The sequence below is a fragment of the Schistocerca cancellata genome, chromosome 6, assembly GCF_023864275.1.
Source record: "Schistocerca cancellata isolate TAMUIC-IGC-003103 chromosome 6, iqSchCanc2.1, whole genome shotgun sequence".
Lineage (NCBI taxonomy): Eukaryota > Metazoa > Arthropoda > Insecta > Orthoptera > Acrididae > Schistocerca > Schistocerca cancellata.
In genome coordinates this window covers 500,422,543-500,446,275 of record NC_064631.1, presented here as the reverse complement: position 1 = coordinate 500,446,275, position 23,733 = coordinate 500,422,543, and the positions used below count along the sequence as shown (strand labels likewise).

At 39.2% G+C, this 23,733-nt stretch overlaps 1 protein-coding gene across 1 annotated transcript in view; it reads right to left on the bottom strand.

Moving 5' to 3' along the window:
* LOC126191552 (protein bicaudal D) overlaps positions 1-23,733 on the bottom strand; it is a 130,563-nt gene that overhangs the window by 61,411 nt on the left and 45,419 nt on the right. The window contains exons 8-11 of the mRNA XM_049932461.1: positions 18,864-19,037; positions 6,610-6,829; positions 2,115-2,357; positions 1,622-1,879 (exon numbers count right to left, since the gene is read on the bottom strand). Coding sequence (XP_049788418.1) covers positions 1,622-1,879; positions 2,115-2,357; positions 6,610-6,829; positions 18,864-19,037 — 895 coding nt within the window. The remainder of the gene's footprint in view (positions 1-1,621; positions 1,880-2,114; positions 2,358-6,609; positions 6,830-18,863; positions 19,038-23,733) is intronic.

The following is a 23,733-nucleotide window of genomic DNA, read 5'->3' as shown; positions in this document are numbered from 1 at the left end:
CAGCAGCATGGACTATCAGCTCAGAGACCATGGCTGCGGTTACCCTTGACGCTGCATCACAGACAGGAGCGCCTGCGATGGCGTACTTGACGACGAATCTGGGTGCACGAATGGCAAAACGTCATTTTTTCGGATGAATCCAGGTTCTGTTTACAACATCATGATGGTCGCATCCGTGTTTGGCGACATCGCGGTGAACGCACATTGGAAGCGTCTATTCGTCATCGCCACACTGGCGTATCACCCAGCATGATTGTATGGGGTGCCACTGGTTACACGTCTCGGTCACCTCTTGTTCGCATTGACGGCACTTTGAACAGTGGACGTTACATTTCAGATGTGTTACGACCCGTGGCTCTACCCTTCATTCAATCCCTGCGAAACCCTACATTTCAGCAGGATAATGCACGACCGCAAGTTGCAGGTCCTGTATGGGCCTTTCTGGATGCAGAAAATGTTCGACTGCTGCCCTGGCCAGCACTTTCTCCAGATCTCTCACCAATGGAAAATGTCTGGCCAATAGTGGCCGAGCAACTGGCTCGTCACAATACGCCAGTCACTACTCTTGATGAACTGTGGTATCGTGTTGAAGCTGTATGGGCAGCTGTACCTGTACATGCCATCCAAGCTCTGTTTGACTCAATGCCCAGGCGTATCAAGGCTGTTCTTACGGCCAGAGGTGGTTGTTCTGGGTACTGATTTCTCAGGATCTACGCATCCAAATTGCGTGAAAATGTAATCACATGTCAGTTCTAGTATAATATATTTGTCCAATGAATACCCGTTTATCATCTGCATTTCTTCTTGGTGTAGCAATTTTAATGGCCAGTAGTGTAGTAAGACAGCAGCCGGATGTAATAAGCAGTGGTCTAATGTTACTAAGCAGCAGCTTTTCTCCAATTTTTAGCTTTTCTACTGATTTTATCATCTTGAATTAAACATGAATAAGGATAAAATCCATAGTACTTTAATGATAATTCACTATTTGTGTTGTCTGCAAGTTTCTTCCTCTTTGGTTACAGACATGTCAACTAATTACCTAACGATCATTATGATCTTTATGAAATATAATGAATGGTTGAATCAACCATGACCTCAACCTCAGTAAAATTATTTGATGCTTGATATCAATTTCAATCAGTACCTAATATTTGTAATGCATGATGATATAAAATTATAGTAATACACTTATGAAACACAAAGTGTAAAATACAATTTTGCACAAAAAAAAGATCCACAGAAGTACAACACTGGCAGTGTTGCAAATGCTGAAAATTTTAATATTTCACAATGCAATGAAGTTGCCTATGCTTTTAGAAAGGGCTGTTCAATGACTGTGTTTGCGAAACACTGTAAGTGCAAATCACTCCCGAAATATTTGCCCGTGGACAACAGGTTGCCTGGGTAGATGTAAGAGTGGGTGTAAGGGACCTAGTTTTACCACAATAAAAAAATAAAAAAATTAACAAACATGAAACTTATTCTTTTTCCATATTTCTTCTGTAAAATTTCGTATCAGCTTCTCTGCTACCATTACAAATGTCTCGCAACATCACCTTTAAAGAATTATATAAAGTTGCCACTGATAAGATAAAAAAAATAAAAAATAGATTACACTCACTTGAGAAAGTAGCTGCATCTTCCTTCAGTAAGCGCAGTTCATTCCTTAACTTCATCATTGTTTCACTAACAATCGCCTTTTCTGTTTCATATTTAGACTTGAGATTTGTGAGAGCAACTTCTGCAGTGTTCTTGTTAGATTTGAGTACACTTCTCAGAGTTGCTATCTGCTCACGTTTTGTTGAGAGTAGAGATTTCAGTTTAATAACCTGCTCCTGAAGGTCTGCAAGCTCAGCTTCCTTTGAATCATTTGTTGATGCTAAAGAAACAGATTAGAGTAATGTTAACAAATGAGGGCCTGGAAATGGAAGCTTTTATCATATAATATTTGCTATGATATTTGCTGTAACTGTTGGAGCAAAAGCTAAAAGAGAAACCTGACAATAAAAAGTACTTCACATCACCAAAATTTAGTAATATTGTGACCATATGTTGTTATAAAATAAAACAAAGAACATTACACAAAATGGCTCTTGCACAGAACATTTACGTACCTTCTGAAAGGCCTCCATGCATTCCTTTCATTTTTGAAAGCTCTATAGTATTTTCAACTGCTGAACGCAAATGCTTAATCTGATCTGAAATGGTTGCAATATGTTTTACCAATCCTGTTGCTTCATTTAAGCTCTCTAGGTCTTTGAGAGGGACATCAGTTTTCAAACGGCTACGCAGAACCTCTATCTTTGACATAGCATAGTCTTCTTTGCTTGCGTCACCTTCACTATTTGTAACCCCACCTATAAGAAGTTAAAAAAAGTTAATACTGATTAAGATAAACCAGCCTACAAAATATTACATCACAACTACAAGAAAGGCTATAAGGCCATTTCAAAAACAAACTGCAAATTAATGATTGAATACTGATCAAAGAGATGCACTTAGGATCAACATTTGAAGACAGTACAGAAAGAATGCCCGAATCTCACTGGCAACATATGTTTCAGGATCTCACAGAAGTAAACAGAACTAAATCCATATATACATCAAAGGAAAATCTAGCATGAAACATAATCCATGAGCACACAACACTGCTCACAAAGGAGAGTGCTGAAATCGTGTACTGACTTCATGGCACTCCACTTAAGTTACCTCTGTAATCAGTCAGTAAGTCAAGATGTATTTCTTAAAATATTGAAATAAGCAACACTAATACCCACTTATAAACTAAAGATAATTGTAGATCTATGACCCATTTTTCCTTCGTTCTCAAATTATTATTATTATTATTATTATTATTATTATTATTATTATTATTATAAATTTTAAAAATTATTTCTGTTGTTGTTGTTGTGAGAATGTAGTTGGTAAAAGAATATTGAATCATTTTTCTGAAAATAACCTGCTCAGTTTGCCTTCCACAAGCAGTTCACTACGCAGACAGCAATATTTAACCTAACAACGCAAGTTAAGGTAGAACTAAAAAGGAAAATTACTTTGTTGGCATTTTTGGTGACCTTGGCACAATCACAAAAATCTCAACAATAGAAAACATAATGCATATTGACAAATGATACCACAGGAACAGATCTAATTTCAGGGCGAGGAAGCATTAAATATGTAACACTGTAAGGTTTGGTACTTGGTCCACTCTTATTCTTGACTTACATGACTGATGTTCCAAAGATATTGGAGGGCTCTTCAGAAACTGTCATGACACAAGAATATTAATAGAGGGCCCAAACAAATTGATACCAGAAACTTTCCAGAGAATAATGGAACAGGCTCACAACTGATTCACAGCCAACACTTAACTCCTGATTTTACAAAAACTTGTATTACGCAATTCCAAACAAATAGAAATACCTTGCAGGTCCCGTAAGTAGAGATCGAAGGGCACACATAGGACGAGATGTGTGAAGCTTCAAGGCACACAGCAGATTATTAAACTTAGGTGGCTTGAAACATATGGGCAAGTCAACCAAGAAGCTCAGTTCTGCCTGCTTTGTACTGAGAAATCTTTCTCATTGCACTGATTTGCAGATGAGACTGATAGCATACTTTAACTCAATACTGCCCTACAGTATAACTTCTGCAGCCATGTAGCTACAGTGAAAACAGTATTTATTCTACAGAGCATGCAGTATGAATATTATGTAAAGTTTACAACCAAACATCTTGTAGAATATTCTTCAGGGACTTCACTATTATTACACTCATTTGCCAACACATTTACTTCCTAAGAGTGTTTGTGGTTTATAGTAAAAGTGAATTGTCAATTGTGCAAGTCATGACGACAATGTTAGAAGTAAAAATGACTTCTACATATACTGTGTCCCTGTTCAGTTAATAATGTATTGAAATTATTCCCTCTCTATCACGATAAACAATATGGATCAGACTTGACAATTTTAAAACTGAAATTTATAAAGGGTTATGGAATCACCATTTATCATTTTAAATAAAGTATTTAAAATGATGTTCCTACATGCTTTACACTTTTCAATCAAAAACACTTGAATATAAAAAGAACATCTCAGAAAGAATGGAAGCTATGTAATATAATATGAAACAAAGGGTGAAGTGACAAAAGTATGTTAAGGGGGCATGGTTTTTTCTTGTTTTGGAGTCTCATCATTTCATTTGGGTTTATTCTCGTGCATTGAAATGGCCAGCAAAATTTATTTTCAGAAGGATGCATGGATTTTAATGTTCTGTCAACAACAAATTCATTGCATGGAGTACAAGCTTAGATTCAGTAAGGACCTATTCCGGAATGCATGTTAGGCAGTTTAAGAAAACTTACATCTTGATGGCTGGGTGGGGGGTGGGGGTTATGAACTGCTATCCTCCTGAATGCAAATATAATTTTCACAAGGTCATCAGGGCAATCTAGGATACAACAGACTATCCAGATGAGCTTATTCAACATTCTACATGGGCATGACTGCAGAATATCCATTCACTCATTGGCATACTCAGAATTAAACAATGTCCATTACAAAATTATTTTATCATTTCACTTGAGCCATGGCGAGCTGGCGCCAGTGTTATTTTGTTCATGTACCATTGAGATCGATTGTGGTTGAGCTAAGCTATCTTTGCTTTTTGCGTGTCTTATCTTCCTGGTTGGTGGGCGAAGGTTGTTAGCTTTCGACGGGTAGCCCTCGAGATCTCGTGACATTCATTGGGAGACGAATGTCAAACATAATTTTCACAAGGTCATCAGGGCAATCTAGGATACAACAGACTATCCAGACGAGCGTGATGACCATTATATGTTGTGGCATGAAACTGGCCGGGCATTTTGGTGACATGGGCAGCTTGGAGATACAAGTTCTGTGACTTCACTGGGAACAAAATTTGAAGAGAAGTGGTGAAGCTGTGGAACCCACCCCTTTGTATTGTGTACGTGATATGAAGTAAGTGATCTTAATTGTGTTTTGTTGACTGACGTGCTCAGAGGCATTTAAATTTTATTATTATGGTGAGACTTTCACAGTCATAGTCGAACTTTAAGAGGGTGTGGAAGAGTTCAGTTGGCCTAGTTAAATGGTGGCCGTTATTTAAAAGTTTTCTCAGAAGTTTTACTAGTGCTCTGTGTTTCCAGTAATCAAATGATTTTATGTTGGCGTTTTCAAAGCTTGCACTCTATTAATACAGTTGTCCATGTGTAAAATGCTTAAGGTCAAAGTTGCAAATTTGTCAGTAGCGTAATGTGTTCCTTTATACATTTACCCATATATCGAATCAAAGGTTCTGTCGAGTGTTTCTATGTTTCAGAGTTATTGGAATGTCTTTGCGATTTGCGCAAAAACCTTTGATTGTGCCAGTGCCTTGGCAGGGAGTGAAATGTCATCTGAGGTCTAGGCCTGGCAGTGTTTAAGAACCTGGCCACTACCGGGAGTTGTTCACATACCGCCTTCCACAGTTTAGTATTTATCTTCCTTCCACCAAGGTGGGTGGGTTAAGCTGGTAGATATAAAAAAAAAATTGTATGTAACCTGTTCTTATATGAACCTGTTTCCTCAAATATTAGTGACTGGCAACTGGCTAAACTTTAAATTGCATAGCATCTGCTGAGTTCCTTACGCAGTTCTTTCTAGTAGTGTTTTATTAACAGGTCTGAGCATGTGAACATTCATTTTTAAAGATCAGTGTTTCTGCTGTAGTTTTTGTTATGTAATGATTCTATCATGTTATGTAATTGAATCTTAGCTTGGCACTAGCGTTGAAGTGTCATTAAGTCACCCTTTATTGGTAGCTGTTTTCATTATATGTATTTTGAGGGAAATCCTATATGGTAGTTTTAATTTCTGAAGTTTGTCAGTAATTCTGTTTTCTTATAAGGGAAAAGAAAGTGATGAGTATTAATGCCCGGCAACGTTAAGTTTGTAATTGACCTTTTAACACGTGCTTCTTTAATGGACTGAAATAGTAAGTCTATAAGGGTATTTTAATGAAGAATGTTAAGTGTGGCCATCTTAATGCAATAACTGGTTTTGAGGAGTTTGATGAAGTAGCTATGTGAAGTAATTAATAAATTGCTATGCTTAAGGTTTCTATAAATGACTGGCACAGTAAGTTTTTTGTAACTTTCTCTTAAGGGACTGTTTATTTGAGTACTGAGTACGTTGGGTTTCTAACTGTATTTGCAAAGTTTTATCTAGTGGCTCGTCCACGATTTGTAATTGTCAAATTCCTTAAAAGGCATAATGTCAATAAACTATCTTAATTATAAATTATGACTACCAACCATGATCCCATCCCGCTTCCTCTTTGATGGTATCCAAGATACGATGGTAAGTACGAAAAGGGATCCACGTACCACCACTCTCAACCAATCATCTCCCTTGATATGACCTTTGACCTCTTGCATATTCTATCAAGTACATATGCCTGGCGTACATGTTGAGTGAAATGAAATATTCCAATTTCTTAATTAAATACCCCTAATTCAGCTTTTTACACAAGTTTAGTATTTGTCATTTGAATTTAAGTCTTGAAACAATGTGCAAGATAGAAGAAACTTTTTGAGTGAATTCTACTTACTGGCTGAAGCACCCCCTTTCTTCTCATGGTCCAGCAACACTCTGCTTGGTGTCTCTCCATTGACAGTGCAAACATGATGATAAAGTTGTGCAAGCTCATCTGATACTGCTTGGAGATCATTCTGGGCTGAGTCTAATGAGGAACCAGCTTCAGATGCCAACTCTCCAAGAAGCCGTACATCAGTCTGAAGTTCCTGGGTTCGCTGCTCAGCATCTAACAACTTGAACAAAAGTGAAAAGCAATCTGTGAATATGAATTAAATAACACATCTAATACAAACATTGCAAACAGGTTTTAATTCGTTATTATAGGTATTTTTAGTGGAATAATAACTGTCCCAACACTAACACTAAAATCATTCTGCACCCACAATATTAATTTTAAAAAGTTTCAAGTTGCAACTATGCTCTTGTTCTTTTTCTAACAAAAGGCTCCGCTCCAAATGTAACCAAAAGAGAGAGTAATTAAATGACATTGCATTATAGCAATTATGATTTCCCTTTATCCAAATTGAAGTAAAACACATTCACAATACTAAAAAAAAGAAATTAAACAATATCTTACATTATTTTGAATAAGAGAATCATGTACTACAATTTCTGGATGTGGCCAGCAGTTTGTTCTGCCTATGTGTACATTACAATATATTTTACCTCAGGCAAAGAAACAAAGGAATAAGGTTCAAATCCCTATCCAGCTATTCAGATTTAGGTTTTCCATGAGTCACTTCACACAAATGCCAGGATGATAGTTTTGACACGCCACAACTGATTCATTCTCTAACAATGTCTAGCTGCAGCTTATAACACATGCAGCTTATAACACATTCGGTCTAAACCTAGTTTCCTTAGTTGATTCCAAGTTTTGGTGCTGTTGCTGAGAAAAGAGGTCCATATTTGTGTTCATTTATCAACATCTCAAAGCCTCTTACTCCTCCAGTCATTTCCACAGTCTATTTTTCTTCTTCTGTTTCCAGTCCCACGGTCCCAGTTGGTATTTACATGTCCATTGACTGCTACCTATGATCACATTATTTCTGTTACCGGAATTACTACTACTGGGATCTTTTCTTTATAGAGCAGACTATCACATTCATTCCACTTCTAAAGCTCCCTCAAAAGACAGAATTCCTGGTCCTCCCCCAGCCTTTGCAACTGATCACAAACATCACAACAAAATGCTAGTAGCCTTGTGTTACAAGAGAAAATTATATTACTAACATCTACAGTCAAGATGCAAATCACTACTTCGAAACTGATTACATCTTTTATGCAACAAGAAGTTAAAGGATCCTGACATACTTAGAAAATGAGAATTTCAGAAAATTCAACGTCTGATGCCCTGAAATGACTTTTCAAAGGTTTATGTAGCACATTAAACAGTAAAGTCGTAAAAAATATTGCATGCATTTCAAACAAACAGAAGAAATTTCATAAAATGAAGATTACTCGCAACAAATCATGCTTAGAGAATAATAATATAATCCTTATGAAACAAAAAATTGAGCTCAAAAAGTGACTGAATATGAAAATACTGCAATAGCATGAACTCAGGAATCCAACCTACCAAAATTCTCCTTCCTACAATCAATTAAACAGGCAAAATTACTTCTATACTTGGTGTTCTGAACAGGGGGTAGGCAGGGGAGGGACAGGAACAGAAAGAAACTTCATCAAACCAAACAGAGTACCCAGAACTCTTGTAGTTTCTAAAAGGCCCATACTAGAAAGAAAAAAGAGAAGACTGGAGGGAGTTAAATTGGATATTTGCTGTAAAAATACCTAGTAACATAGTTCGGAAGACTTTTACATCTACTCATCATAAAAAAGCTGTAATATTAATTAGATAATAGGCAAAGACAAGACAGAAATATTTAATACTCATCATAGTATAGTTGGACCCTTTTCCTAATTTTATTACAGCAACAAATAGAAAACTACTTCTGGAATACTGGTCCACCTAAGCTACAACTTCAAGATGGCAGTCAGTAAATAAGACGAAGAGCTACAGAAAATGTCTCTCTACATCTACATCTACATCTACATCTACATCCATACTCCGCAATCCACCTGACGGTGTGTGGCGGAGGGTACCTTGAGTACCTCTATCGGTTCTCCCTTCTATTCCAGTCTCGTATTGTTCGTGGAAAGAAGGATTGTCGGTATGCCTCTGTGTGGGCTCTAATCTCTCTGATTTTATCCTCATGGTCTCTTCGCGAGATATACGTAGGAGGGAGCAATATACTGCTTGACTCTTCGGTGAAGGTATGTTCTCGAAACTTTGACAAAAGCCCGTACCGAGCTATTGAGCGTCTCTCCTGCAGAGTCTTCCACTGGAGTTTATCTATCATCTCCGTAACGCTTTCGCGATTACTAAATGATCCTGTAAGGAAGTGCGCTGCTCTCCATTGGATCTTCTCTATATCTTCTATCAACCCTATCTGGTATGGATCCCACACTGCTGAGCAGTATTCAAGCAGCGGGCGAACAAGCATACTGTAACCTACTTCCTTTGATTTCGGATTGCATTTCCTTAGGATTCTTCCAATGAATCTCAGTCTGGCATCTGCTTTACCGACGATCAACATTATATGATCATTCCATTTTAAATCACTCCTAATGCATACTCCCAGATAATTTATGGTATTAACTGCTTCCAGTTGCTGACCTGCTATTTTGTAGCTAAATGATAAAGGATCTATCTTTCTGTGTATTCGCAGCACATTACACTTGTCTACATTGAGATTCAATTGCCATTCCCTGCACTATGCGTCAATTCGCTGCAGCTCCTCCTGCATTTCAGTACAATTTTCCATTGTTACAACCTCTCGATACACCACAGCATCATCTGCAAAAAGCCTCAGTGAACTTCCGATGTCATCCACCAGGTCATTTATGTATATTGTGAATAGCAACGGTCCTATGACACTCCTCTGCGGCACACCTGAAATCACTCTTACTTCGGAAGACTTCTATCCATTGAGAATGACATGCTGCATCCTGTTATCTAGGAACTCCTCTCTAATGCCTAGTAACCAAGACTTCAAAAGAAAATACTTAAAATGTACAATAAAATACACAGCTGTTTGAAAGAAGTGTCCCATATTCCTACAGGGGGTAATACTGGTTAAAACTAGAAAAAAATTCATATATTTATAAATAAAAGTTTTGTAAGTAAAAGCAGTCTAAGATGGAAAGTAAGTTTTTAATATTTATTAATCAGTTGACCGGTTTTGATCATAGTATGATGATCTTCAGAGATGCACTCCATGATGATGGCTGGAGAAGTGTGGCAAGGAGCAGCCCACTATGTAGTGTTGGTAGACACTAAAGTGAAACATCAACTGATCAATAAATTTTAACAATGTGCATTTGATCTTTAAAAACTTTTATTTTAATTTCAAATGCTGTTTCCCCATGACCAATGTTCCTACAAGCACATGTCCAGAATTCAATAATTATTGAGATACAAGCCATTCTTCTTGTGACAAGTAACGTGAAACAATCGATGGTAAGACCACGTTACTGTTGCAGACCACTGTGCGAGGAATTACCAGCACTACTGGAGAACTTTATCCTTGTAGAAAGACTATAAGCAAAATTTATGCATGATGGGACACCTTCCTGTTATCTACAGATCATGCACAGTTCCTCACTGCAATGTTTCATGGATGACTGATTCGTCAAGGTGGTCTGATAGCATGGCCTTCCAGTTCACTGAACCTGAATACAATGAACTTCTGGCTATGTGGCCATTTAAAGGCACTTATGTATGCCCAATCCATCAAGAATATGCAGATATTACAAGAGCACATGACCAATACATGCCGTGCAATCTGAATGGAGCCATGTGCATGATCCACTGAGGAGAAGCCTGAAGGCTGTACTGTAACCACACCCGACACTGCTTATAGTGTCTACATCTGTGTAACATACAGAGTTAGTTAGTTAGTTGGATGTTCCGTTGATCAATAACATGGTACAGTAGCCATTATGATGTGGACTGTGTCAAGTGCACAAAAAATGCGAATATGAAACAAGATTTTTTAATATACAGTGTTAAAGATTAATTTTTCTATTATTTACTCCATTCCCTTAAATGGCACAACATGCATATACGATATTTATAGATTTATTTATTCCTGCTCAAGAATTCATCTATGGAACAGAAGGAGTTGTCAAGGAGATATGATTTCAATTTATTTTTGAAGCTATTACTGCTGTCTGTCAGACATTTTATTTCATCTGGTAACTTGTCAAAAATTTTTGTAGCAGCATATTTTACCCCTTTCTGTGCCAAAGATAGGTTGAGTAAAGGATAGTGTAAGTCTTTCTTTTTTCTGGTATTCTAATCGTGAATGTCACTGTTGTTTTTAAACTGGTCCATGTTGTTGAGAACAAATTTCATTAGTGAGTAAATGTACTGTGAGGCTGTTGTAAGAAATCCCAATCTTTTATAAAAATGCCTACAAGATGTGCAACTATGAACCCCACACATTATTCTAACCACTTTCTTTTGAGCAGTGAATACTTTTTGTCTAAGTGTTGAGTTACCCCAAAATATTATTCTGTATGACATCAGAGAGTAAAAGTATGCAAAGTATGTTAGCTTACTAATTTCTATATCCTCAAAATTGGCAATTATTCTGATTGCAATGAGAGGACAGACTGGCCCATATCTCAACAGTCATTGATTTCTGGACATGACATTATGGGAGTTTTTCTTCTAGTTTTAAACAATACTACCTCCACCAGACTTTTTGTAAACACACTGTACAGGTCTGATCAATTTCGGGATATATCAACAATGTCAGCATTTATATATCTGTTAAAATGGAATGAAGATACAACATAATGAAGTTGTCTTCAATCTGAAGGTTAATTTGAGTATCATTATCTTCATGTAGCATGATCCCACTGGAGGTGATATGCCTGTGCCTTCCTTTAGCCTTTGGACTGACTTCCTGAGCTAGTTAAATTGTGGACTCCAAACAGAAAAAAAGTCTTAAGACTGACCATGGATCAAGCCCATGAGCTTTGGATCTGTAGTTTGGCACGTTATCACTGAGTCACTGAGATGCACATAAGTGCATAATATAGACCTCAAATTCCAATACATTACTCCACAAAGTTCATAGAATTACTAGATAGGGAGCTTGACGACTTAAATCTTGCCGAAAAGGGGCAAATTCAGTTTCTACCACCAACAGTCCCATAAAGATACACTATTATGCATTATTGAAGAAGTAAGCAACGACTGTTAAACAATCAGCCGAGGCTGCAATGATGGCTTCTGAGGTGATATTTAATAGAATTCATAATTAAAAAACCTTATTGTAGTGTATGAAGCGAGAATCTGATAGCTAGATACATCAGAATTTTAAAATTTTTGTAGTAAAATTCCATCTTATGGTCTGTGTTATTGGCCACAAGTTTCTGGGTGGAAAGGTAAATAAAATTCTGAAAGACTCAATAATGAGATAAATGTTATTCATATGACCTGGTGTGGCTAACTGTAGTATACACAGAGCATAATTTTATGCGGTAAACTCAGTAATATGAAGAAAGGAAGTGAAGTAGATCAGGACGTAATGTCCCATTAAAAATGAGGTCACTAGAAAGTGAGTACAAGCCAGGAATGGACAAGGACAGGAAAGAAATAACTATGTCTTTTACAAAAGAACCATCCTGAATTCACAGTAAATAATGTAATGAAGCACGGAGACCTAAACCCATATGACCACAAAGATTTCCGCTTTGGTCCTCCAAACTGTAAGTACACTACTTCATCATCGTGTGACTCTGCTCTGTAAATTGGTGATTTTCAAGTCATAATCCTTTTGGCTGGTTTGATGCTATCCTCCATCTTTTTCTACCTTAAGTTACTAATTGCACCTCTAGATAATTATTACAACACCCAACATTCTTTATTATCTGTTTTGCATATTCTGGTCTTGGTCTGCCTCTATGATTCTCCTACCCCCAGCACCAGCACCAGCACCACCAGCACCACCACGTTAAATGTTCCTCGACACCATAGTAAATGAAAGCATTGGTGAACTAACCTGATAATACATGTTTACATAAATTCGAGTAAAACACAAAAAACTGTCAACAAACTGGAAAAAAATTTTAATTGACTGTGTCTTTTCCCAACCTTTATTTGGGCCACTAACACACTGTAGTAGCTATTGTATAACTTAACAAAGATTTATTATAATATTTATGGAATTTTTAAAAACTGGACTTGTTTTCTCTCTTGTGCTAAACATCTTTGTTTTATGAATGTGATGCCACATGAATAAACAAATTACTAAAGAAACAACAATCATTAGCAGCACTTTACAGGTTACTGAATGTTATGAGGCATCTAAGAACTATAATAAATGCTTATCCTAATAATAGTCATAGCTGTGGAAGGTTAATGAGGTAATTTTGCTTTCTTTTTAAACTAATTCAGTGCTGCATTCACAAGGTACAAAGCTGTGACAGAAAATGCATGAATTATTGTCTTGAAAGGTCCTTTGAACATCTTTGTGTACAGACACTGCACCATGCTATGATTGTATTAATGAAATTGTACAGACAATTTATCATTTCACTGGGCCCCTTTCTCTCACAAGTCTCATCATACAGGTAGACGTAACTGTTAGAGCTGGAAACTGTTTGTAAGTTGCTATATTACATAAATTCAATAAAAGAATATAAAACAAGTAAAAGTGTTTTTTAAAACAAAACAAAAAGCATGACATTCTATACAAGAGACGTCACTACAGAACTACCTGCATTATTTTTTTTTTTTTAAAAAAAGCATGACATTCTATACAAGAGACGTCACTACAGAACTACCTGCATTATATTGTTCTCCTTTCACATGCCAAAATGTGACCACAGTTTGGTGTAATGACAAGGAAAATCCTGGATATGTCTGGTTCTTGCCCCATCAAGTCCATTCCCCATGTTATTCCAAATTGATTTCATGCACAAGTCTGATTCTTGCATCCTACAATGGGGCAATTTTAAGTAAAATCTCATTTTTGAACAAAATTGAGACATACCTGGTTATTGCACCAATGCCTTAAAATATCCCACAAACTTATCCCTTCTTCTCGTAAGTGTCTTCCATAGGCTTCTATCCTTGTTAGAACTTTAACAAATGGAAAATCGAGGATGGAATGTAACAATTAAGAAAAGGATAGTTGTCACTCACCAAATAGCGGAAATGCTGAGTCGCAGATAGGCACAACAAAAAGACCGTCAGAAAGTGAGCTTTCGGCCAACAAGGCCTTCATCGAAAATAAGGCCTTCGTCAAAAATAAACACAAATGCAACTCACACACACTTGATCATAGTCTCTGGCTGCTGAAGCCAGACTCAGACTTCTGGCTTCAGCAACCAGATACTGTGATCGTGATCGTTAGTGTGTGTATGTGTGCACGCATGTTTGTGTGCTGTCTATTTTTGACAAAGGCCTTGTTGGCTGAAAGCTCACTTTTTGACAGTCTTTTTGTTGTGCCTACCTGCGACTCAGTAACCTGTTAGAACTTTTTCATTTTGTATGTTATCTGTCTATTTAATTTTTAACATTCTTGAATAGCACCACATATCAAATGCTTCCAATGTCTTCTTTTCCAGATTTCCGACAATCCATATTTTGACTCTAGATTTACACTTTAAGGAACTTCGTTCTCAGTGCCATACCAACATTTGATATCATACCTGTTTATGAGGAGTGAAAAGTATTTTGGGTAAGATGTTTCTCATTTCTGAGCACAATGATAAATAGTCAAAGCCCTATTATAGAATGTGGTTCATTTGTTCCAGGCCATGATGATACTGATATGAGAGTGGGCTGTTCCTTTGCAGTTAACCGTTGGGAGTGGTCGGAGGATTAGGGCTGTGTGAGGACTTGGTCTGGGAGGTAATGCCTGCCTATGAAGCCCTTCAACTTAACCATACCCCTCAATTATCCATCATTGTACCCTGAAATAAGGACCATCCTACACACAATCACTCGGCTCCCTCCTAAAGTGATGTTCCATTGCCCAGACAGTCTACACAATATACTGGCTCCTTAAGTTATGCCCACTCCCAACCACTTGATACATGAGTCATGCCCCTGTGGAAGATCCAGCCGCAAGACATATCAAACGAACCCACAAGCTCATCTTCTCCTGGTCCCATGATACATTTATCCTTTCACACTAAAGGCAATATCACTTGCTAGCAGTAATGTCAATATCATTTCTGTTGCAATTTCTGAATACCATTTTATGTGGGCATGACTTCAAACCAGCTGTCCAACTGAATTCACAGTCACTGCCAAACTGTGGCCAAGAACGAAACTGGCTTCTCAGTGGTAGAATAAACTACTGAGCACAACACGTTCAACTTCAATGGCTGCTTCCTAACATGTGTCATATGAGCACATCTCTTAACCCTAGCTTCACTAAACTAAACAGATGGGAGTCGTCCTTGCAATGTGTCCTCTGCTCCCATAATCATCCTCTTGGCCCAATGTCTGCTAGCTCCCTGTTCCACACCCATCTCCACCAAGGCCCAAAACACTAGCTTCACTCAACCTGCACCCACATCCTTTTCTCCGTCTCCTTGCCAATTCCATCCGACACAATTTCTCACTTGCAGTCAAGCTGCAGAACTGTAGTCCTGGTGGAGTGCATTTAGCCAGCACAAAGTACCCATAAAGGTAAAGGTAGAAGGGGTGTGTGTGTGTGTGTGTGTGTGTGTGTGTGTGTGTGTGTGTGTGTGTGTGTGTTGTGTCTGGGGGAGGGGGGGGGGGTGAGCTGTAGTGTGAAAAATGATTCACTCAAAACGAAAAACAGCTGCATGAATGTTAAGAGTTCAAATGGCAAGCCAGTACTAAGCAAAGACGGAAAGGCTGAAGCATGGAAGAAATTTATAAAAGGGCTATAGTAAGAATAGAAACTTGAAGATAATATAATGGAAAATGCAGTACAATTGAATAAAGATGGGATGCAGTATACAACACTGCAAGAACAATTTGATAGGACACGGAAGGTACTATGTGAAAACAAGGCACAAGCTGTAAATGACATTTCCTCAGAATTATTAAGCTCCTTGGTAAAATCAACAACAACTGTTCCATCTGGTATGTAGGATACATAAGACAAGTAAAACAGCTTCAAAATTAAAGGAGAATTTTATGACCACAGTACCAAAGATGGCTGATGCTGATGCTGACAGATGTGCATATTACCAAATTATCAGTCTCATAGATCATGGTTGCAATATTAACACAAATTATTTACAGAAGAACGGTACTACTACTATAAGCTAAACTTGGTGGTCGGATCAGTTCCAGAGAAATGACAAAACATGTGAAGCAATAGTGACACCATGACAATGTTGGTTGGAGTGCACTCTTTGAAATTCTGAAGTTACCATGGAGCAAGTGTCTGCAAAAACTGTAAGAGTTAATGGAGACACTTGCTCTCATGCTGTGTTCATATTTATTGTCAGCAACTACTTGTATCAGTATCTGGATTGTTTCTACATTTGTGTCCATGTTTACAACTGTTATTCGCTTGTATGTGGAAGAATAATAAACTTTGGTTCATTGTGACCATGCTGTTGTTTACGTCTCACAGTAAGATACAATTGATGACAGATGGGAATCCTAGTATGGGCTCCCGGATTGCAGCTGCCTATCCAGTCTTGTGTCAAGTTGTTCACCCCGTTCAGCAAGTTTGGCTGGACAGGCCTCCATGCAGGGCTTCTGATACCAGTTGTAACTATTTTGCCCTCTGTCACTTCCTTTCAGTATTCAATGGTGCTGTTTTCTCAGCTATGGACAGGCTGTCGCACAGGGTTGTGAACCTGCTGCCCCACGGTGGGATGTGCTACAGCTCTCACATGAAGGACGTCGGGGGCGGGGAGTCTTGCATGTCAAGTTATTGGCCCATTGGCATGTCTTGATTAGTCATTGAGACTGATATTATGCATCTTGTCACAGACTGTCCCCAGTGTGCTACCCAATAGACAGCACCGCATGTGATGCTCTCCCCCATGGTTTGCACCCCAACATCTGTGAGACCCTTCCTAACTTCTTCTGGGTTGTTGGTTGTCAATGCTTTCTCTAAATTTTCAGACTTTATCTACTGTCTGTTGCTGCCAGCCACGGCTATGATTCAAGTCCTCTCTGAAATTTTTTCTATTGAAGAATTGCCTTATATGCTTGTGCTGGATAATGGTCCACAGTTTGTGCCTCAAGCGTTCCACCAATTTTTCACTCATCAATGAATTCACCATGTGATTGCTCCTCCGTTTCACCCTCAATCTAATGGTAAGCCAGAAAATCTCTTCCACACATTCAACATTAAAAATCACGAAGTATGTTGCAGACTTCTCCACAGACTAAGTACTGACATGCTTCTCGCATTCCCACGGGTTTATGCTGGTAGGAGATCGGAGTCTGGCGAAAATGCGCCACGGTCACCAGCCAAGCACCCCCTTGCATCTGCTCATGCAGCCCCACCACTGTCTGTTGCTGTGGCCCTCGTCGCAGTTCGCTCCTGGCTCCACAGTCTGGACCTGACATGTTCAGCTGCCAACCACAGTGGATTCTGGCCACAGTTTACAGCTGCTGACGCTGTCAGCTCTGTATGGTGTGCACCAATAATGGGCTGCTGGTATGCCATCACGACCACTTGGATCTTTGCACAACACTTAGGGCCGCGCATCAGCCACTGCTGTCTTCGTCTCCTCCCTCATCGTCTGTCTCAGCCTCATGGGGCACACTTGCTACGGGGGCAGACCTGCCCTCCCTGTGGATGTCACCGCACTGCGTCCTGCCTCTGCTCAAGGATCCAGCAGCCACCCCCTCCCCCATACTCCGGCACCTGCTGCTGTGCCTCCCTGCAATGATTCGCTGCCACTGGCAATTCCACTGGCAATTCCACTGGCAGCTGGGTTGGTGCCTTCCAGCCCTTCTACACCAACCGAGTGGCCAGCACCTCCACTGCTGGCACAGTTCCACCATGCAGAGGAACCAGACGTTGAGATGCAACCAGCACCCTTGTCACCAGTCCTCTCTTATGGTACTTCACGGGGCAGCGGCTACTACGCATGCTCACGGCCGCACCCCTTCCACCCCTGTACACTGGTTCTGGCCCGAAATCTCCTTCCGCCGCTGATGTCCTCACCTGCGGCATCCGCCACAGAGGCCATGGGTGTTTCAACAACTGTCCCAATGCCCATATCAGCTGAGCATCCTTCCTCCATGAGCAGAGAGATGCTATAACCCTGTACGTAATACTTGGATAGGCATCCCAGGACCAGGTCGCTGGCACGTTACTCTTCAAATATTCTGCCAATGGCATCTGCGTGGGCCGGCCACCAGAGGCTATCTACTGTGGGCCACATGACTTGTACATACAGCACGCCATCTTTGTGCCATCTATCAGAGTCCCCATCTTTATATGCTCTCATAATTTGTTTATACTCATGGTCAGAAACTGCTTGTTTCAGTAACCAGATCTTTTTTAAGTTTGTGCCTACATTCTGAATTGTTGTTCACTTGTATGTGGAAGAAGAATAAAGTTTGGTTCATTGTGGCCATGCTGTTGTTTGTCCCTTACAGTAATACATGTAGTTGAATTAAATGAGGTGATACTGAAGAAATTAAATTAGGAAATGAGATTCTATGATGTTCAAAACAGAGAGAATACAAATTGCTGATTGACAATACCAAGAAGAGTGCTCCAGCAATATAGACAATAAGAGACTTTTTAAAGTTACTGAAGTTTACACTGGTAGATTGGGTAACTGAAATGGGGTACTGAAATGGGGAGAAAACAATTTACGGTGTATCTTGACTAAAAGAAGGAATAGGTTGATAGAACAAATCCTGAGTTATCAAGGTACAATAAAAATGGCTCTGAGCACTATGAGACTTAACATCTGAGGCCATCAGTCCCCTAGAACTTAGAACTACTTAAACCTAACTAACCTAAGAACATCACACACATCCATGCACGAGGCAGGATTCGAACCTGCGACCATAGCGGCCTCGCGGTTCCAGACTGAAGCGCCTAGAACCACACAGCCACGCCGGCCGACCAAGGTACAATACGTTGGTATTGGAGGGAAGAGGGGTGGGAGGGAGCTAAGAAGTTAGAAGGAGACCAAAGCTTGTATACAGTAAGCAATTACAAATAGACATAGGTTACGCAGAGATGAAGAAGCCATAGTCACAGAATATGACAGAACAATTACCTTATTTTTGAGATTCGTAACTTCTGTTCTAAGTTGCAGTGTAGCATCACTGCAATTTAGACCCTTCTCCAGCTCTTGCAAATCACTGCGCAACTGTTCAATTTCATGGGAAGCTAATAAAAACCACTGCTGATACTGATTAACAATCAGTACCAACTTGTCAATTGCTGAATCCTGAGAACATCAATACAACACTACAATGAGGCACAAACTTTTCCAATGTTGATGAACTTAATATTAATCTCCAGCTACTGTAACTTAAAACAGTATTAAAAATACAATTTTATAGGGTAAGGAAGAATGGATTATGCTAATACACTGATGTGAAAAACGTTATGATCACCTGCTTCATAGTGTGTGTGTACATCTTTGGAATGAAATACATAATTGATTCTGTGTGTCAGGGATCCGGCAGTTTGTCTGCAGGTTCATGGAGGTATGTGGCATTAGATGTCTATGCACAGGTAATGTATTTCGCTTAAGTAATGGGCCGCTGATTTGCGTATGCAGTGATGGCGCCTGATAACAACCCAGATGGGTTCCATATTATTTACATCAGGCAAATTTGGTCATCAAGACATCAACATGGGTTCACTATCTTGCTCCTCAAACCACTATATCATGGTTCTGGCTCTGAGACATGGACATTTATACTGCTGAAAGATGGCACCACTGTCAGGGAACACATCAAGCACGAAGGAATGCAGGTGGTTCTCTGCAGTCAGCGTGTCTTCGATTACTACCACAGGTCCCATGCAAGTGCAGCAGAATGCCTCCCATAGCATAATACTGCTCCCACCAGCCTGCGTAAGTTGTGCACTGCGCATTTCACACTGCTGTTCACCTCCATGATGGAGTTTGTGGAGATGACCATCAACCTAATGCTGCAAGAATGTGATTCACTCAAAGAGGCGACACATTTCCAATGATCGATGGTCCAATCCGGATGGTCCCGTATCCACTGCATTCTTAACTGACAATGTCATTGGGTCAACAAGTTAAAATGTAGGTGTGTTCTGCTGCAGAGCTACATGTTCAACAATGTATGATGACTGGTGTGCTCTGAAACACTTGTGCATGCACCAGCATTGTGCTCTTTCAGCAGAGATGGCATCATCAGTCACCATCTATCCTACTTTACAGAGCAGACAAACCTCTGATCCCCACATTCTCTGAAGAGTCGTGGACGTCAAACCATATGGCGCCTTGTGGTAGTTTCACTGTCCTTCCACCTCTTTCTGTAGAAGCTCACGACAGTAGCACAAGAACATTCGACCAGCTTCACCTCTTTTGAGATACTAATTCGCAGGCTCTGCGTAATAATACTCTGTTCTTCTCAAAGCCACTTATTTCAATGGATTTCCCCATTTGCGGCACATATCTTCATTAGAGTGTTCCCTGTCCATGTCTGCTCCACTTACACACATTTGTTGCCGCATCAAATGCCCTAAATTCCATCACATGGCATTCAATGTCACAATGGGTAGTAATCATACGACTTTGGCTAATCAGTGTATTTGTTTGTGCTGCAGAAACAGATTTTCATGGAAAATTAATAATAAAAGTTATAACATACAAGGCTCCTTATGGTAATTTTGAATTATTTATGAAACAACTCGATTCACTAGTAAACTTCTTAATTTCCAAACGTAAATAGGTAATGTTAAGTTCAAATTTTAATTTAATTTTTTTTTTTCAAGTACACCTATTCTAGAGTTATATTTGAATGTCTCACATGTCTCCTAATCTAGCTCCTCTCACACAATTTGTAACAAGTGTTATGGGAACCAGCAACAATGCTACTGAGATCATCATAATAGTAATACGTGAACATGAAAATTTGAAGTACCAATTTTTCATATTAATTACTTAAAAGTACTTTGCCATAAATGTGCACAAAGAAAGAGTCACATGTGTACGTAGCCATTACAAGTGATGATAGGAAGTACAAGCTTTCAAATTCGTAACTCTGATGTACCTTCTCTATCATGCATTGAAATCTCCAGTATGTGATCATCAAAAACTGAAGTGCTATCTTAGTAATGAATTCTGTAAACAATGTTTTAAATTGGTATTGTTACTTTGCTGACTTTTCTGTAAGAGTAACTTTGTGGTCATTTGCTGCCATTATCATAAAATATGAAGCAAGTTCCTAATTTTTAATTTTTTCATTTTGAACAACTACAACTTATTCCCTTATTATACAGGAACAATATTTGTTTTAGGCTATGTCTAGAAGGAGAATGCTAACAGGTTGGAATGAAAAATGCCAAGCTAGGCAGACACCATTTTTGTGTAGAGAAAGTAATAGGAATGTGGATATTCATAAAGATAATGCAACTGTCTTGTTTTAAGGGAAAAGTAGATCTGCCGGCATTAACAATAAATTTATTTTTCAATGCACTTTATCAAGGACACACTTCAAATGATCCAAGAATTCAAGAGAAATCAAATAATTATTTCAATAACATTCACAGCTACAATGCAGCATTTGCTATGGTTAGTTCTGAGGCCAAAATTTCAGATACAGTGTTAGATGCAGTGCATCATTTTAAGATACTTGATATTTTTATCACAGGCTGGCTCCAAAGATTTCAACAGATGGTCACTTGTCATGTCATCCACAGTTACATCTTAATGACATTGACACTGCTTTTCACTGTAGACTGAATGAACAATCAAATCAGTCAAGCAATACTGATAACAATGTAATGCATTAAACTGTTACTGAATAAGAACATGCCCATTCTTTTGTGTATTCTTTTGTTGCAATGAAAGGTTCCTGCACAAGAGTGGAAAATAAAAGTAGATAAAGTTGTGTGGTTATTACAGTTAATTAAAATTTAGACCTCTGGTGTTATGATGATGCAGAGCAAACTGATGTGGCTACTATTTTTACAGCTGATGGTGAGCCACCACTCTAAAGAAATATGGTGTGTTTTTTAAAAAAACACTGGTACAGTTAAAACAATCTCTGTTTTGGATTCCTCGCTGAATCCATTAACATATGAATTGTTATTGCCTAACAGACACACTGGGTGACATGCTACTTTGTCCCATAATACACCAAACACGTACATTGTGAGACAGCCTAAAAGTAAAGTTACTATGTTGCAATATACAAACTATCGCCTTTCAACTTAAGTTGATTTCAGCCTTTTAAATCATTCACAAAAGCTATTTTTGCAGTAGATTGTTGGTCTTTATGTATGTATGTATTGAAGGTACAACACTCCATTTTCTAAGACAGAATCAGACAGTTCTAAGGTCAGAAATTTATGAAGAAACTCAAATGCTACAGTAAATATTCATCATTTAGTTTTTCTCCACAAAATATGAATCAAAATTACTTGGCTGCAATGTCCAATGTTCAACATTTTGGGAAATGTCTGAGCCATCTGGATATTGTCTGAGCCATCTGGATCCTTCCCTCCACCACAAGCTTTTCTGAACTGTGCAACTGGGAATTATCCTCACAACACATTCTTGGTCCCATAATTATACTGGCCTCAACCGATGGTAACATACTGTCCTGCACCCTCCACCCAACAGGTTCCACCCCTTGTTGTATTATCTCCTCCCCATTTTCATCTCCCACCCTGCTTATTTGCAATCCTCTGCCAATGCATCCACCTGTCTTTCCCCACTCCTATCCTTTCTTGCTCCTTTCTTCCCTACCCCCGAGCCCCACAACCCCCTGATGCTGTGCCTCTTAGCAGTCTTGTTGCTGCACACTCCACCAGACAGTGTTCATTCCTCTTGCCACTAGTACACTACTCTCCCTCTCCCTTCCTCTTCCCAGCATCTCTCCAGACTGCTGATTGCATCCCAAATGATAGTTGCATTCTGGCCCGAATGCTGGAGTTGGCAGTCATGTGTGCATGAGGGATTGGTGTGTGTGTGTGTGTGTGTGTGTGTGTGTGTGTGTGTGTGTGTGTGTGTGTGTCACTGATAGAGGCTGTGGCCGGGCTGCTTGTGAAGGCAGCCATGTCATCTACTAGCTCAGCTGTAATCTCATTGCACACCTTTTTACATTGTTATGACAACCAACTAGTTGTCCATCAGGATGAACAGCCACTGCAAAACTGTGGTCAAGAGCAAAGTAAACCTCTTTGTGGCACAAGATGTGTCTGAAGGATTTAAAGGAATTCAGCTACTGAGACAGTGACAGTGCAATAATGAAAACCGCCTCAGACTAACTGTTACTCAGGAATGTAGCATGTACTGACAAACTTACAGAAACAAACAAAATCATGCCATTCATGAAAGTTACATGAACATTTAAATAGTGCATGCGTCATGTGACTGATAGTGATAATGGATTGACTCGCATACTAACAAGGGAACCTCCCCATCGCACCCCCCTCAGATTTAGTTATAAGTTGGCACAGTGGATAGGCCTTGAAAAACTGAACACAGATCAATCGAGAAAACAGGAAGAAGTTGTGTGGAACTATGAAAAAATAAGCAAAATATACAAACCGAGTAGTCGATGTGCAAGATATGCAAGATCAACGATAAATTGAACTCAGGAGCGCCGTGGTCCCGTGGTTAGCGTGAGCAGCTGCGGAACGAGAGGTCCTAGGTTCACGTCTCCCTTCGAGCGAAAAGTTTAATTTTTTATTTTCAGACAATTATCAACGTTCAGGCACTCACACATAATCAACTCCGCTCTCCAGAATTCCAGGACATGTTCAGATTTGCTTGTACATAGGCAGGATTTGACGGTCTACACACGGAAAAATTTGAAACATATGTTTTGACAGAGCACAGGGAAAAGTGAGCGACTGCGAAACTGTTGGATTCATTTGTTGCAGTTTATGTGACAAACTCTTATGTTTTCATCACTTTTTTTGGAGTAATTATCACA